At 42.2% G+C, this 17,594-nt stretch overlaps 1 protein-coding gene and 1 non-coding gene across 3 annotated transcripts in view; one reads left to right on the top strand and one right to left on the bottom strand.

Moving 5' to 3' along the window:
* BLTP3A (bridge-like lipid transfer protein family member 3A) overlaps nucleotides 1-17,594 on the bottom strand; it is a 94,879-nt gene that overhangs the window by 20,009 nt on the left and 57,276 nt on the right. For both annotated transcript variants that reach the window (XM_010334047.3, XM_003923173.4), the window contains exons 9-14: nucleotides 4,520-4,606; nucleotides 3,817-3,987; nucleotides 3,299-3,438; nucleotides 2,779-2,920; nucleotides 2,330-2,523; nucleotides 672-2,119 (exon numbers count right to left, since the gene is read on the bottom strand). In XM_010334047.3, coding sequence (XP_010332349.3) covers nucleotides 672-2,119; nucleotides 2,330-2,523; nucleotides 2,779-2,920; nucleotides 3,299-3,438; nucleotides 3,817-3,987; nucleotides 4,520-4,606 — 2,182 coding nt within the window. The remainder of the gene's footprint in view (nucleotides 1-671; nucleotides 2,120-2,329; nucleotides 2,524-2,778; nucleotides 2,921-3,298; nucleotides 3,439-3,816; nucleotides 3,988-4,519; nucleotides 4,607-17,594) is intronic.
* LOC120363389 (U6 spliceosomal RNA) lies at nucleotides 16,459-16,565 on the top strand. Its single transcript, XR_005578945.1, has one exon. It is a non-coding gene; the product is annotated as a U6 spliceosomal RNA (small nuclear RNA).

The raw sequence follows: 17,594 nt of genomic DNA, 5'->3' as shown, positions 1-17,594 counted from the left end.
AAAGGGCTCAAAAGATATTTGTTGAATGGATGAAATTCTTCCTTCTCTATTATTCTGGCAGACACTGGTAAGGTTCCAGAAAGAACAAGTCCAAAGCCACAGCTTTTCTATTTACAAGATATGGTATATCTATGAGCTGATCCACTCTAAAGCCTCAGGTTCCTCAGTTTTCTCAGCTATAAACTGGGGACACAAATGTCTGAGGCCACCCTACCAGGCTGCTGTGGGGATCAAATAAAACAAAAAAATTACATGAAAGCCCACTGAAAAGAACGTTATACCTATGCCAAGTATTATTATCCTGATATAGCATATTTATATCAATAATAGTGAAGCAAGCTGGGTACGGTGGCACGTGTCTATAATCCCAGCTACTCAGAAAGCTGAGGCAGGAGGACTGCGAAGGCCAGTAGGTCAAGACCAGCCTGGCTAACACAGTAAGACCTGTCTTGAAGGGGAAAAAAAAGTGAATCAGTGAAAAAAGAGATCATCTGATTCTAAGAAACAACAAATATTGACTTGAAAAATTCCCACTAAATAGGCTATTCTGTGCATTCTCTTGGACTATATGGTGCTTCCCAATCTAGAAATGCACACAGTGAGAGGACTTAAACCCAGTGATCAGAACTAGAAGGAGATGGGATGAGTGAAGGAGGTATAGAACCACTCACTTGGTTGGGGGCAGGGACAACATCTTGTGCATGGTGGAGGTCATTCGATCTCTGCCCAAACTGAAGGCATCCTTAGTCAGGGACACAGCTTCCTTGGTGAGGTCCATGGTGGCATGTAGAGCCTCCTTGGTGGCATCCTTGGTCATATGAATAGCACTTGACAATTCTCCCTCAATGTTCTTCAAGGGGATGAGCTCGCCCTGTCCATTGATAGCAGTCTCCCTGCCAGCTGGGGGCTTCAACGCAGCTGGTGAGCTGGAGGCTTGGGTTCTGCTCAGTTTCTTGGCCTGTAGGGACTCAACTGCCTCATGGCCCTTCCCTGCTAGCTGCTGGGCAAATGGACCTGAGTCCTGCAGTTCTCCATTGCTATGTGGCCTCTCCTGGGATGCATCCAGATTTTCAGTGCTACTTTCCTCCAGAACCTTCTCAGGGCTTGCTGGGCCCTGGTCTGATGAGGCATCAGACTTCAGTTCCCGATCCTCTGAATGAGACAGCTCTGAATCTACGAGACTAGTGCTATCTGAGCCTGCAGAGTCAGCATCGACAGCACTGGGGGAAGGATGCATAAGCAGAGCCACCTCAGCACTGGGAAAGAGAACTCCAATGCAAGCTGTCTGGTCCTGCAAGGGAGACCCAGTCATTGACTCTGTATCCTTAGTCAGCTGCTCTTGAAGCCTCTGCAACACCTCCTTCAGGCGAAGCAGAGCCAAGTACTGGTAGTGGTCAAGCCTCACAAGGACAGGGGCTGGGGAATGTACAAGTATATGAACATCTGCTACATCCTCCAGCTCTGTCAGAGGCCCTTTGCTGTCCATACCACTATTGCCTTCTCTCAGAATTTCCATGACTTCTGTAAGGCCTGATAAGCTTTTCAAGTCATGCTCAGTCTTTGACCTCTGATGGGGCATAGAGTCAGGGGCAAGAGGCTCAGACTGGACAGGACTTCCAAAGCTGGCTGATGGTTTCAGCCTCCCCTCTGAGGCCAAAAGGAGCTTCCGTGCCTGGGCTTGCTGCCAGCGGAGGGGTAGGCAGGCCCAAATGGACAAGGGGAAGGGGGCTACAAAATTCAAGGTATGGCCTTTAAAGTTTTCAGTTCCCTCAAAGTCCAAGGAGATCTGGGTAAAGTGGACAGACCAGAGATCCTGGGAAGCCTTAGATCTCTGGGGAGGGAGGGTATTAGGCTGAGGCAGGCAGGAATCCATCTGAAAGGCATGATGTAAAAAAAGCATGTGCAGAAGGCTAAAGCCACCTGGAACCTTAGGAAAGTGATCATAATTGGAATGAAAGAACTCAGCAGCAGCAAAGCCCCGGAAGAGGTTCTGGAGGTCTGAACAACTACAATGTGGGGCATGACGTGTATTGGTGGCAGTCATGCCCGACGCAGAGAAGACAAGGGCCTGGGGACGATGCAATTCTGCCCGCTCTCTCTTTTCCAGTGGAAAGCTCACCTTCAACAAAGAAAATGAGACACAATTCAGAATGGTCATCTGAGTATCTCAGCATCCCACCATTAAACACATGTAAAACATCATTTGGGCTGTGAAACTATTTTCTTACTTCCACAAAATAGGCAGAGCAGAACCACAGATTATATCCATTGGAAAAATGAATGCAGCTGTGGCTACCAACAGCGGACAAAAGTCACACTCTCCCCTCACCTTCAACCAGAAGGCATCTAGTCGGATGTCCAGATGTTCATCTCTCTGGCTTGAATCTTCCAGCTTATAGATAGCTTTGAACTGCTCCAAGCTGCGATATAAATCCAGGCAAAAGAGGTTTCCCCAGAGCAAACTGACAGGATCCATAGTAAATGTCAGACCATTTAACTGAATGTAGAGATTAGGACAAGGAACTGGAAAGCAGAGGGAAGAAAAGAAACATCCTGTAAAAAGCAATAGCTAGACTCTTACCACCTAATATTAACTCTATTATCAACAGAGCAAAGGTACACATTTATACAGGGCAGAGTGTTTAACAAAAATGCGCTAAATTAACTCAAACACTGAAAAACTCCTAACAACAAATAAAAATATAAGTAGTGGCCCCAAGGCTGACAAATGGGAAAAGCACGAGCTAGACAGAAGAAATAGCCAGCCTAGATGCTTACCTGGAAGCTCCTGATTATCTGGGAAGTAATACTCTGTGAATTCAATATGAATGGCAGAAACCTGTGTGGGCAGGTTGTGATGTTTCCGACTGCAGGAAAGGAGGGTAGATGGCTTCTTACTTGGCTGACCAGCTGTGGAAACCTAAGCAATCACAACTTACTGTTAGTACCAACAATCACACCTAGAACAGACCTCCATTTCCACTCAGGAAGCATAAAACCTCTACCATCCCTCCAAAGTCTATCACAAGGAACACAGTGTCTTTCACACATATTTCAGGCATTCTCACATCTGCCTCGTACTATTTGCGAGTTAGTTTTTTCAGCAGGAGGTTCAAAGCAGAGCATTCACAGGAAAACTGGGGGAAATCCCAAGTCCTGATCTCACCAGCCAAACTATTAATCTTCCTAGAAGTGAGGCAAACAGTCCCAAAATTCCAAAACTTTGTTCACACTGTTCCAGTTGCCTTCCAAGTAAATTGCTCCACCTCTTTCCAACCATCTTTCCCCATGTCCTCACCTGGTGGATGTCGAGGTCATCCACCCGTACCACCATGCAGCTAGAACGTAAGCGGTTCCATGCTGGAGGCCGAAAGGCAGCCTGTCTGCCCTGAGAGGGGCTTCTCTCAAGAGGGTTCTTTCGAGGACTGGAAAGAGAATCTAAATAAAAATAAGGTGAGAAAAAGAATAAAATACATTCAACTCTCATTATTAATAGAATAAGGAAAGTAAAAATCCTAAGATAATTAAGCTCTATGTAGGAAAGAGAGCTTAACACTGTCTAGCTCCTGGATGAATTCAGAAATGATATTCTTAAGACCAAGGCAACAGTCTACTGAATAGAGATAATGACAACTTCTCTTCAACATTGCAGCTATCCCTGGGGTTAAAGAAGTATCTATAAAGAAAAATGTCACTGATGTCTCTCCATTAGATACAGTTGGGGTAATTAGCTAGTTCTTGCTTTATCGCCATTATTATTCAAAGATAAATGGCAAGAGCTAAGCAACTGGAGGCTTCAAGTTCTTCATAACCCACCTGCTTTCCTTCGAAAGGAAGAGTCTACTCCCAGATGCCAGGGTGGTTTCAGACCCATTTCTTCATGCCACTTCTCCATTTTGCTCTGAAATTCTATCACTAGCTTCTGGGCCCACTGGCCTCGGGTCTCCATGGCCTCACAGTGGCGTACCCAGTGTTTGCAACTATCACCTATGCAATAAAGCAGTGAAAATATTTTAGTCCAAGACCATGACAAATGTTCCAATTTTTCCTTTCTGTCAGTATAGTCATAGTTCAGAATCTGATTCCTCACCCACAATCCAGAAGTCTCTAGGATAAGGAAAAATTATCCAATGATAGGTTGCACATTCTTCTGGATTTTATGTGTGAATTTTTCCCAAAGGCTCTCTAAAGGCAAGCTGCTGACTGCTGCCATCTTTGACTACAGACTACTGGAGAGGCTCTAACACTAGTGGAAGTGAGGGGCTGAGAGTAGAATCAAAAGTAATATCTCAGGTACTGCCTTCCCTACCCACTTCCTCTCATCACTGATAAAGAATCATCAATAGTGGAAGCTGCAAGTTTCCAGATGTCCTCTTGAAGAGAAATACTTCCAACAACCCTCTGAGCACACACTGCAATCTCTGGCAACCTCCCGTTAAGTAGTCAGGGATGAATCCAGGAATCTGCCCTCAATATTTTGGGCTATGCTAGAATTGGCCCCATTCAGAATTTTCCTAACCTGCCCAGTGGAAAGGGTAATAGTCAAATCCCATCTTGCGGAAGGTAAGCTGCATGGCACCACCCATGAGTCTATTTGCAGAGACACCTGTAAAAGAAAAATACAGGTTAATGGCAGTGGAAGGAACAAAGAAGCCAAAACACCACCTAAAGCATGCAGAAGTCCTCTGAAGGGTCAGCTTCAAAGGCCAGCTGATAACACAGTGCAGCCAAAAGGCCACGAAGTCAGGTGATTTGCAAGGCTGAGGCCCTCTCTTGAGTCAAATAGACAACAGACATGCTCTAAAAGATCCAAAGTAAAGTATATTCCATTGTATCTGTAAATGGTTGCTAGATTTCCAGAAAGGCAAAAGAAACTGCCAAACTCAAGATTCATGAATTACAATCCTAGGTTTCCCAGACACACTCTACAGCCTTGACTATTTCTCCAATCCTAGTATTACTTTCCCTCAACACAACACACAAAGAAGCAGAAGCCAGATCCCTCCAAAACAATAACCTATATTATTTATTTTCATATCCTAGCCTCAGAGCTAAAGCTGTGGTATTAGACAATGATTATAAACTATACATACAAAGTACCATGGAATGCTAAAAACACTATACAAACAGGGACATTATAAAATAAACACATAGAATATTAAAGATAAACAGAAATTTTTAGCAATAAGGCAAATATTACATCATGTCTACCTTGAATTTACATTTAATTCTTACTAAATGAATAAACTTTCCATGTTTCTATCATCTCTCTCCAATTAGACTAAAGAACTATAAAAGTAGAAACTATTTCTTCTACATATGTGTATTGTCTGGGTCACCCTATTCAACTCCCAGCCTGTCTCCTACTAGTATATCTAGCATAGAGCCTCGTAAGTAGTAGATGCTAAAAGATATAAGAGAAAACACCACAGAAATGAGTGAAGGAAAATACCATGGAATCCTCTAGGTATAAGCTGGCATGCCTTCAACCAGTAGGGTCATTTCCATCCAACTGACATTTTGCCATCCCAAATTCTCCTACCAAGAGACCCCTACACAGTGCTCTGTTTCTCAACTCTTCATAATCATGCCAAGTAGCCTTTTAAAATGTGTTTTTCTTGATCGCCCTCTCTCCACAAAATTTTAATACCGCAAATATGTATCTGTTCATGTACCATATATATAGAGGTGCTTTAACATAAAAAGAATATGTATAAAGTTTGCTCTTTATATTCATTTCTGGGTTAAGAAACACTAAATAATTTTTTAAGTTAAAAGTTAAATTATTAAATGAAAGTTACCAGGAAAAAAAAAGAAGTTAAATTAACATTTTTAGAAGATATTAATATTTAACTTCGCAACTATATTTGCTTTTAGTTTTACTTTTGTATATATCTCAAATATGCAAATTATCAATTTTTATAAATACACAATAGCAATATAATCAAAATTTTAAATATTCAAAATTTTTTCAGCAAATGAAAATTAAAATTTCTTAAATTTTTTTTTAGTGAATATAACTTTTAACTTTTGCTTGAGGTAAGAAAATAACACTGTGGCTCATGCCTGTAATCCCAGCGCTTTGGGAGGCTGAGGCAGGTGGACCCCTTGAGGTCAGGAGTTCAAGACCCAGGCTGGTCAACATGGTGAAACCCCGTCTCTACTAAAAATACAAAAATTAGCTGACATGGTGGCTTGCACCTGTAATCGCATCTACTTGAGAGGCTGAGGCAGGAGAATTGCTTGCACCCGAGAGGCAGAGGTTGCAGTGAGCTGAGATCACACCATTGCACTCCAGCCTGGGTGACAGAGTGAGACTCTGGCTCAAAAAAAAAAAGAATTTTTAGAGGAGGAGGTAGAGCAAGGTTGCCAAACACAACCTTTCAGTCATTATCCCCCGAGCAAGAACATCAAATTGAACAACTATCCGGGCTGAGCATGGTGGCTCATGCCTGTAATCCCAGGATTTTGGAAGGCTGAGGTGGGCCTAGGCAAGAGGGAAAACCGCACCCCCACCACAAAAAAATACAAAAATTAGCTGAGTATGGTGGCACATGCCTGTAGTCCCAGTCAGGAGTCCTAGCCTCAGTCAGGAGGCTAGGCAGGAGGATGCCCTAATCCTGAGAGTTTGCTGCAGTGAGCCATGATCGTACAACTGCACTCCAGCTTGCTGGGCAACGAAGCAAGACGTTTTCACAAAAAAACAACTATCCACATAGGGAATCATCTTCCTAAAAACCCAAAATCAGATGAGTGATCACAGTACCCAGTTTTAACATCACATTAAGGAAAGATGCACCAAAGAAGACAGAAAAGACCGTCTTGAATTGCCGACACCACCCTACCACCCCACCCCCAGCCTCTCGGCAGCAGTCGCGTGGCACAGAGACAGAATCTGTGTGCTTGGAGGAGATACATCATAGTAATTATGCGACTTTGCATTGGAACTCAGTGCTGGCCTGTCACAGCAGCAAGCCAACACAGGGCAGAATTCTGCCAGCACCAATTATTTACATCAGCCCTAGTCAGAGAGGAATCATCCATCCTGGAGGTTTTATTATTACCTGAGTTCTGGCTAGTCCCACCGCTGCAAACTAAAGTGCTCTAGGATCCTTAAGAAATTTGAAAAGCCACAAAGATTGTTAGTTCCTGAGCAAGTATTGGTGCTAAGCTGGGATGGCCAAAGCAGGCGTCCCCAAACTTTTTACACAGGGGGCCAGTTCACTGTCCCTCAGACCGTTGGAGGGCCGCCACATACTGTGCTCCTCTCACTGACCACCAATGAAAGAGGTGCCCCTTCCTGAAGCGCGGCGGGGGGCCGGATAAATGGCCTCAGAGGGCCGCATGCAGCCCGTGGGCCATAGTTTGGGGACGCCTGGCCAAAGGAGTGCCTCCATCACCCCTCCCCCAACCCCATGCAGCACAGCTTGCAGCTCTGGGAGACTGCTTCCTTGTACTTGAGGAGACGAGAGGGGCAAATACAGAGGACTTTGTCTTGCAATTTGGATACCAGCTCAACCATGGTAGAACAGGGCACCAGGCAGATTCCTGAGGTCCCCATTCTAGGCCCTAGCTCCTGGATAACATTTCTAGATAAAATAGACCCTGGGTCAGAATGGAACCCACTGCCTTGAAGGGAAGAACTCAGTCCTGGCAGGATTCATCACCTGCTGGCTAAAGAGTCCTTGGGCCTTGAATAAACATCAGCAGCACCTAGACAGCATTTGCCGTGGACCTTGGTTGAGACCTAGGGCCGTGCTGGTTTCAGTTATGACCCAGTGCACTCCTACCTGTGGTAACCATAAGGAGAGACTCCTCCTGCTTGAAGAAAGAAGAGAGAAGAAAAAAGGAGATTTTGTCTTGCAGCTGGGTACCAGCTCAGCCACAGTGGGGTAGTGTACTAAGCGGGCTCCTGGGGTCCCCAATTCCAGGCCTTAGCTCCTGGATGACATCTCTGGACCTGCCCTGGGCCAGAGCGGGGCCCACTGCCCTGCAAGGAAAGACCCAGGCCTGAGAGCATTCACCACAAGCTGACTGAAGAGCCCTTGGGCCTTGAGTAAACATTGGCAGTAGCCAGGCAGTACTTGTGTGTGCCTGGGGCAGTGGTGGTCATGGAGAGAAATTCCTTCTGTATAAGGAAGGGAAGGGGAAGAGTGGGAAAGATTTTGGTTTGTGGCCTAGCTCAGCCACAGTAGAACAGAGCACTACATAGATTCCTAAGGTTCTCGACTCCAGTCCTTTGCTCCTGGATGGCATTCTTGGATCCGCCCTGACCTAGGGGGAGCTCACCACCCTGAAGGGAAACATACATGCCTGACTAGATTTGCCAACTGCTGACTGAAGACCTTGAGTGAGTATCAGCAGCAGCCAGGCAGTGGTCACCATGGGCCTTGGGCGAGACCCAAGGTAGTGCTGGCCTCACGTCTAACCCAGCACAGTCCCAGTGGTGGCGGCCAAGGTGTCACCCTTCCCCCAGTCCCAGGCAGCTTAGCATGGAGAGATTCTGTTGTTTGGAGGAAAGTAAGAGAAGAAACTAAGAGGTTCTGCCTGGTAATACAGAGAATTCTGGATCTTACCCAAGACCACCAAGGCAATACCTCTGAGTCAAAGCATTACTGGGCTTGAGGTGTCCCCTGATGCATTTATAGCTGCAGTGACCAAAAATTTAGATCACAACACTCAATTCCTTCTAAATACTTGAGAAGCCTTCACAAGAAAAATGGGTACACACAAGTCCAGACTGTGAAGACTACAATAAATACCTAATTCTTTAATGCCCAAACGTAAACAAACCTCCGCAAGCACCAAGACTATCCAGGAAAACATGACCTCCCAAATGAGCTAAATAAGACCCCAGTGACCAATCCAGTGACAGAGAATTCAAAATAGATGTTCTGAGGGAGCTCAATGAAATTCAAGATAACACAGAGAAAAAATTCAGAATCCTATCCTAATCTTTTAACAAAAAGATTAAAATAATTTCTAAAACTCAAGCAGAGGCTAGGCACAGTGGCTCTTGCCTATAATCCCAACACTCTGCTCCCAAAGCAAAGTAAGATGGGAGGTCAAAAGTTTAAGACCACCCTGAACAACATAGTGAGACCCTGTCTTTACAAAAAAATTAAAATATGGCCAGGTGCGGTGGCTCACGCCTGTAATCCCAGCACTTTGGGAGGCTGAGGTGGGTGGATCACGAGGTCAAGAGATCAAGACCATCCTGGCCAACATGGTGAAACCCTGTCTCTACTAAAAATACAAAAATTAGCTGGGTGTGGTGATATGTGCCTGTAGTCCCAGCTACTGGGGAGGCTGAGGCAGGAGAATTGCTTGAACCCAGAAGGTGGAGGTTGCAGTGAGCCGAGATCCCGCCACTGCACTCCAGCCTGGCACCTGGCAACACAACAAGACTCTGTCTAAAAAAATAAAAATAAAAATAAAAATAAAAATTTTAGTCAGTTATGCTAGTACATGCCTGTAGTCCTAGCCACTCGGAAGGTCAAAGTGAGAGGATTACTTGAGCCCAGGACTCTGAGACTGCAGTAAGCTATGATTATGCCACTGAACTCCAGCCTGGGCAATGGAGTGAGAAACTGTCACTTAAAAAAAAAAAAAAAAAACAAGCAGAAATCCTGGAGCTGAAAAATTCAGCTGACATACTTAAGAATGCATCAGAATCTCAACAGCAGAATCGATCCAATATGAGAAAGAATTAGTGAGCCTGAAGACAGGCTATTTGAAAATGCATAGTCAGAGGAGACACAAGAAAAAAGAATTTGAAAAAATGAAGCACACCTACAAGATCTAGAAAATAGCCTTGAAAGGACAAATCTAAGAATTATTGGCCTTAAAGGGGAAGTAGAGAGAGACTTCGGGGTAGAAAGTTTACTCATAGGGATAAGAACAGAGAATTTTCCAAGCCTAGAGAAAGATATCAATATCGAAGTACAAGAGGATTATAGAATACCAAGCAGGTTTAATCCAAAGAAGACTATCTCAAGGCATTTTATAATTAAACTCCCAAAGGTTAAGGATAGAGAAAGGATTCTAAAAGCTGTAAGGGAAAAGAAACAAATAACATTCAAAGGCGCTTCAGTATGTCTGGCAGCAGATTTCTTAGTGGAAACCTTATAGACCAGGAGAGAGAGGCATGACATATTTAAAGTGCTGAAGGAAAAAAAATTTTATCCTAGAATAGTATATCCAGTGAAAATATGATTTAAACATGAAGGAGTAACACTTTCCCAAACAAAAAAGGCTGAGGGATTTCATTAACACCAGATGTGTCCTACAAGAAATGCTAAATGAAGTTCTTCAATCTGAAAGAAAAGGATGCTAACAAGCAATAAGAAATCATCTGAGGATACAAAACTCACTGGAAGTAATAATTACAGAGACAAACACAGAATATTACAACCCTGTGATTGTGGTGTATGAACTACTTATATTTTGAATAGAAAGACTAAAAGATGAACCTATCAAAAATAATAACTACCACAACTTCTCAAGACATAGACAGTACAATAGATACAAACAAAAACAACAAGTTAAAAACCAGGGAGATGAAGTTAGTTTCCTCTTTGCTTGTTTGTTAGTTGGATTGTTTTTGCAATCAGTGTTAAATTGTCATCAGCTTAAAATAATGGGGCATAAGAGGTTATCTGCAGGCCTCATGGTAATTTCAAATTAAAAAAAAAAAACTGGCTGGGCAAGCTGCTCATGCCTGTAATCCCAACATTTTAGAAGGCCAAGGCAGGTGGATCATTTGAGGCCAGGAGTTCCAGACGAGCCTTGCCAAAATGGTGAAATCCTGTCTCTATTGAAAATACAAAAATCAGCCAGGTGCAGTGGTGCATGCCTGTAATCCCAGCTACTCAGGAGGCTGAGGAATAACCCAGGAGGCAGAGGTTGTAGTAAGCTGAGATTACACCACTGCACTCAAGCCTGGGTGACAGAGTGAGACTCTATCTCAAAAAACAAAAAGAAAAAAAAAAGAAAAAGAAAAAACCTACAACAGATGCACAAAAAAATAAAAAGCAAGAAATTAAAATGTACCACTAGAGGAAATTGCCTTCATAGAAAGGAAGACAGGAAGGAAAGTCAGAAGGAAAAGAAGATCATAAAACAAATTAAATGATAGGAACAAGTCCTTACTTATCAATAACAACATTAAATGTAGATAAACTAAACTCTCCATTCAAAAGACAAAGAATGGCTAAATGGATTAAAAAACAAAACCCAATGATCTGTTCCCTACAAGAAACACACTTAATATACGAAGACGCAGACTGAAAAATAAAGGGATGGAAAAAAATATTCCATGCAAATGAAAACTAAAAGAACAGCAGGAATAAAATAACTATATATTTTTTTCTTTCTTTCTTTCTTTCTTTTTTTTTTTGAGACAGAGTCTTGCTCTGTCACCCAGGCTAGAGTGCAGTGGCATGATCTTGGCTCACTGCAACCTCTGCCTCCTGGGTTCACGCGATTCTCCTGCCTCTGCCTCCCAAGTAGCTGATAATACAGGTGCCTGTCACCATGCACAGCTAATTTTTGTATTTTTAGTAGAGAGGGGATTTTGCCATGTTGGCCAGGCTGGTCTTGAACTCCCACCCTGACATGATTTGCCTGCCTGGGCCTCCCAAAGTATTGGGATTACAGCTGTGAGCCACTGTGCCTGGCCTTATTTTTTTTTTTTTTTCGAGACACGGTCTTGCTCTGTTGCCTGGGGTGGAGTGTACTGGTATAATCATGGCTCACTGCAGCCTCTACTTCCTGGGCTCAAGCCTATAATCCTAGCACTTTGAAAGGCCAAGACAGGCAGATCCCTTGAGTCCAGGAGTTCAAGACCAGGCTGAGCAAAATGGGAAAAACCTCAACTCTACAAAAAAAATACAAAAATTAGCCAGTGTGGTAGTGCATGCCTGTAGTCTCAGCTAGTTGGGAGGCTGAGGTTAGAGGATTGTCTGACCCCAGGAGGTGGAGGATGTAGTGAGCTGAGATTGCATCACTGCACTCCAGGCTGGGTGACAGAGTGAGACTCTCTCAAAAAAAAAAAAAAAAGAAAAGAAAAGAAAAAAAAAAAAAAAAGAAAGAAAGAAAATAGTAGAAAAGTTTCAGGTAAATAACCTTATAATGTATCTTAACTAGAAAAGCAAGGGCAAACCAAATCCAAAATTAATAGAAGAAAATAAGTAATAAAGATTGAGCAGAAATAAATGAAACTGAAACAGAGAAAATAGAAAAGATCAAAATGAAAAGTTAGTTTTTTGAAAAGATAAACAAAATTGACAAACTTTTCCCCAGACTAAGAAAAAAGAGAGAAGACCCGAGTAAATAAAAATCAGAGATGAAAAAGGAGACACTACAACCTATACCACATACATTGAAAAAATCATTAGAGACTACTATGAGCAATAAATTGGAAAACCTAGAAGAAAAGGGTAAATGCTTAGCTATATACAGCCTAACAAGATCAAACCATGAAGAAATCCAAAATCTGAACAGACCAATAACAGGTAATGAGATCAAAGGTAAAATAAAAAGTATCCCAGCAAAGAAAAGCCCAGGACCCAATAGCTTCACTGCTGAATTTTACCGAACATTTAAAGAACCTATCCTATCCACTTAAATACCTATCCTATTCAAACTATTCCAGCAAACAGGAGGAAAGATACTTCCAGAATCATTCTATGAAGCCAGTATTGCCCTGATAACAAAATCAGACAAAGACACATCAAAAAGAAAACTTCCTACATGAAAGTGTTCTTAGGAAAAAAAAAGAAAAACAAAGCAGAAAACTATAGGCCGATATTCCTGATAAACACTGATGTAAAAATCCTCAAAAAAATACTAGCAAATGGAATTCAACCACACATTAAAAGACAATTTCCCTGGTTGTCTAGTGGTTAAGAAAAAATAGAATTGAAAATAAAAGACCATTCATCCTGACCCACTGGGATTTATCCCAGAGATTCCAGGATGATCCAACATATGCAAATCAATCTATAAGATACAACATATCAACAGAATGAAGAACAAATATATATGATCATTTTACCTGATACTGAAAGGGTACTTGATAAAAATTTAACATCCCTTCATGACAAAAAACTGTGTATGGAAGGAATATACCTCAACATAATAAAACATAAACACAACAGACCTGTACCTATTATCATACTCAATGGGTGAAAATGGAAAGCCTTTCCTCTAAGATTTGGAACAAGATAAGGATGCCCACTTTCACCACTGTGATTCACATAGTACTGGAAGTCCTAACCAGAGCAATGGGACAACAGAAAGAATTAAAGAGTATCCACATTGGAAAGAAAGAAGTCAAATTATCCTTGTTTGCAGATGATACGATCCCTTATATTTGAAAAAGCCTAAAGACCACACCAAAAAACTATTAGAACTGATGAACAAATTCAGTAAAGTTGCAGAATATAAAATTAATATACAAAAATCAGTAGCATTTCAATGTGCCAACAGCAAACAATCTGAAAAAGAAATGAAGAGAGTAACCGCACTTACAATTCCTAAGTTTATAGGAATAAACTTAACCAAAGAAGTGAAAGAGCTCTACAATGAAAACTATAAAACACTGATGTAAGAAACTGAAGAGGGCTGGGCACTGTGGCTCATGCTGTAATCCCAGCATTTTGGGAGGCCAAGGCAGGTGGATCACTTGAGGTCAGGAGTGCGAGATCAGCCTGGCCAACATGATGAAACTCCCTCTCTACTAAAAATACAAAAATCAGCTGGGTGTGGTGGTGGGTGCCTGTAATCTCAGCTACTCTGGAGGCTGAGGCAGGAGAATTGCAGAGGCAGGAGAATCGCTTGAGCCTGGGGGTTGGAAGATGCACTGAGCTGAGATCGTTGCACTGCAATCCAGCCTGGGTGACAGAGCAAGACTGTCTCAAAAAAAAAGAAAGAAAGAAAAGAAAAGAAAGGAAAGGAAAAGAGAGAAAGGAAGAAGAAATTGAAGTGGACACAAAAAAAATTAAAGATATTTCATGTTCAAGAATTAGAGAATCAATGTTGTCTATACTATCCTAGCAACATACAGATTCAACACAATTCCTATCAAAATACCAACAACTCAGACTGGGTGAAATAGGGAGACTGCATTTCTATAAAAAATTAAAAAATTAGCTGGGCACGGTGGTGTGCACTTGTAGTCCCAGCTATTCGGGAGGATCACTTGAGCCCAGGAGGCTGAGGCCGCAGTGAGCCATGATTGCGCACCACTGCACTCCAGCCTGGGCAACAGAGCAAGACCCTGCCTCAAAACAAACAAACAAAAAAAGATACCAATAATATTCTTTGCAGAAACAGGAAAAATAATCATAAAATGTATATGGAACCACAAAAAAGCCAGAATAGCCAAAGCCAGCTGAGCAAAGAGAATAAAACTGGAGGAATCATGTTATCTGACTTCAAATTATACTACAGTGCTATAGTAACCAAAACAGCATGGCATAAAAACAAACAGATAGACCAATGAAACAAAACAGAGAACTAAGAAATCCATACATCTACATCTACAGTGAACTCATAACTGACAAAGGTACTAAGAACATACATTGGGGAAAGGATGGTGTTCTCAACAAATGGTTCTGGGAAAACTGGATATCCATATGCATAAGAATGAAACTAGACCCCTATCTCTTGCCATAAAATCAAATCAAAATAGATTAAAGACTTAAGTCTAAGATCTCAAACTATGAAACTACTACAAGAAAACTCTGGAGAAACTCTCTACAACATTGGTCTGGGCAAAGATTTCTTGAGTAATGCTCCCAAGATATAAGCAACCATGGCAAAAATGGACAAATGGGATGACTTTAAGTTAAAAAGCCTGTGCACAGAAACAGAAGCAATTAAGAAAGTGAAGAGGCAACCCACAGAATGGGAGAAAACATTTGCAAACTATTCATCTGGCAAGGGATTAATAATTAATAAAGAAGAAACTTAAACAACTCAACAGGAAAAAATCTACTAATCCAATTAAAAATAGGCAAAGATGTGAATAGACGTTTCTCAAAAGAAGACATACAAATGGCAAACAGGCATATGAAAAAGTGCTCAATATTATGGATCATTAGAGAAATGAAAATCAAAACTACAATGAGGCTGAGTACAGTGGCTCATGCCTGTAATCCCAGCACTTTGGGAAGCTGAGATGGGTGGATCACTTGAGACAAGGCGTTTGAGACCAATCTGGCCACCATGGTGAAATCCTGTCTCTATTAAAAATACAAAAATTAGTTTGACGTGGTCACAAGTGCCTGTAATCCCAGCTACTCAGGAGGGTGAGGCATGAGAATTGCTTGAACTCCAGAGGCAGAGGTTGCAGTAAGTTGACATCTTGCCATTGCACTCCAGCCAGGGCAACAGAGCAAGACTCTGTCTCAAAAACAAAGCAAACCAAAACAAAACTACAATAAAATATCATCTTGCCCTAGTAAAAATGGCTTTTATACAAAAGACAGGCAAAAACAAATGGTGGCAAAGATGTAGAGAAAAGGGAACCCTTGTACACTGTGGATGGGAATGCAAATTAGTATAACTACTATGGTGAACAGTATGGAAGTTCCTCAAAAAACTAAAGATAGAACTACTACATGATCCAGCAATCCCACTCCTGGATATTTACCCAGAGGAAATGAAATCAGTATGTCCAAGAGATATTTGCCTTCTCGTGTTTACTGCAACACTTTTCATAATAGCCAAGATTTGGAAGCAACAACCTAAGTCAACAATAATTTATTATATGTTTTAAAATAACTAAAAGAGTAAAATTAGAATTTTTTTTTAATTGCATTTTAGGTTTTGGGGTACATGTGAAGAACATGCAAGATTGTTGCATAGGTACACACATGGCAGTGTGGTTTGCTGCCTTCCGTCCCCTCACCTGTATCTGTCATTTCTCCCCATGCTATCTCTTCCCACCTCCCCACCCACTCCTTTTTTTTTTTTTTTTTTGAGACGGAGTTTTGCTCTTGTTACCCAGGCTGGAGTGCAATGGTGCGATCTCGGCTCACCGCAACCTCTGCCTCCTGGGTTCAAGCAATTCTCCTGCCTCAGCCTCCCGAGTAGCTGGGACTACAGGCGTGCGCCACCATGCCCAGCTAATTTTTGTATTTTTAGTAGAGACGGGGTTTCACCATGTTGACCAGAATGGTCTCGATCTCTTGACCTCATGATCCACCCGCCTCGGCCTCCCAAAGTGCTGGGATTACAGGCGTGAGCCACCGCGCCCGGCCTAAATTAGAATGTTTGTAACACAAATAAATGATAAATGCTTGAGGTGACAGCCAATTTACCCTGATGTGATTATTATGTGTTGCATGCCTATATGAAAATATCTCATGTATCCCATAAACATATAACCTATTACCCATAGAAACTAAAAAGAAAAAAGAAAGTAATTTTTAAACTAGATATTCAGATAATGTGCTCGCTTCGGCAGCACATATACTAAACTTGGAAAGATACCGAGAAGATTAGCATGGCCCCTGTGCAAGGATGACACACAAATTCATGAGGTGCTCCATAAAATTTTTTTTGTAATTTTTTTTTTTTTTTTTTTTTTTTGGAGACGGAGTTTCGCTCTTGTTACCCAGGCTGGAGTGCAATGGCGCGATCTCGGCTCACCGCAACCTCCACCTCCTGGGTTCAAGCAATTCTCCTGCCTCAGCCTCCTGAGTAGCTGGGATTACAGGCTTGCGCCACCATGCCCAGCTAATTTTTTGTATTTTTAGTAGAGACGGGGTTTCACCATGTTGACCAGGATGGTCTCGATCTCTCGACCTCGTGATCCACCCGCCTCGGCCTCCCAAAGTGCTGAGATTACAGGCTTGAGCCACTGCGCCCGGCCTAAAAGTTGTTTTTTTTTGTTTGTTTGTTTGTTGTTGTTGTTGTTGTTGTTGTTTTTTTTTGAGACGGAGTTTCGCTCTTGTTGCTCAGGCTGGAGTGCAATGGCGCGATCTCGGCTCACCGCAACCTCCACCTCCTGGGTTCAGGCAATTCTCCTGCCTCAGCCTCCTGAGTAGCTGGGATTACAGGCACCCGACACCACGCCCAGCTAATTTTTAGTATTTTTAGTAGAGACGGGGTTTCACCATGTTGACCAGGATGGTCTCGATCTCTTGACCTCGTGATCCACCCGCCTCGGCCTCCCAAAGTGCTGGGATTACAGGCTTGAGCCACCGCGCCCGGCCGTGTAATTTTATATTAATTTTATATATTAAAAAAATATTCAGATAGTGTCAACATTTTTTTCAGCCCTTGTTTAACTTAATGATGAACTGAAAAACTTTTACAGAATTAAATAATAAAACATAAACTGTTTTCTGAATTATACATAGACGTCTGGGCAAAATAAAATTAAAAACAACATAGGCCAGGCATTGTGGCTTACATCTCTAATCCCAACATTTTGAGAGGCCAAGGTAGGAGGATTGCTTAAGCCCAGGAGTTCAAGACCAGCCCTGATAACATAGTAAGACCTCATCTCTACAAAAAATACAAAAATTAGCCAGTCATGGTAACACATGCCTGTAGTCCCAGCTACTTGGGAGGCTAAAATG

Source organism: Saimiri boliviensis, chromosome 4 (genome assembly GCF_048565385.1).
Source record: "Saimiri boliviensis isolate mSaiBol1 chromosome 4, mSaiBol1.pri, whole genome shotgun sequence".
NCBI lineage: Eukaryota > Metazoa > Chordata > Mammalia > Primates > Cebidae > Saimiri > Saimiri boliviensis.
This window is presented reverse-complemented; position numbering and strand designations above follow the sequence as displayed.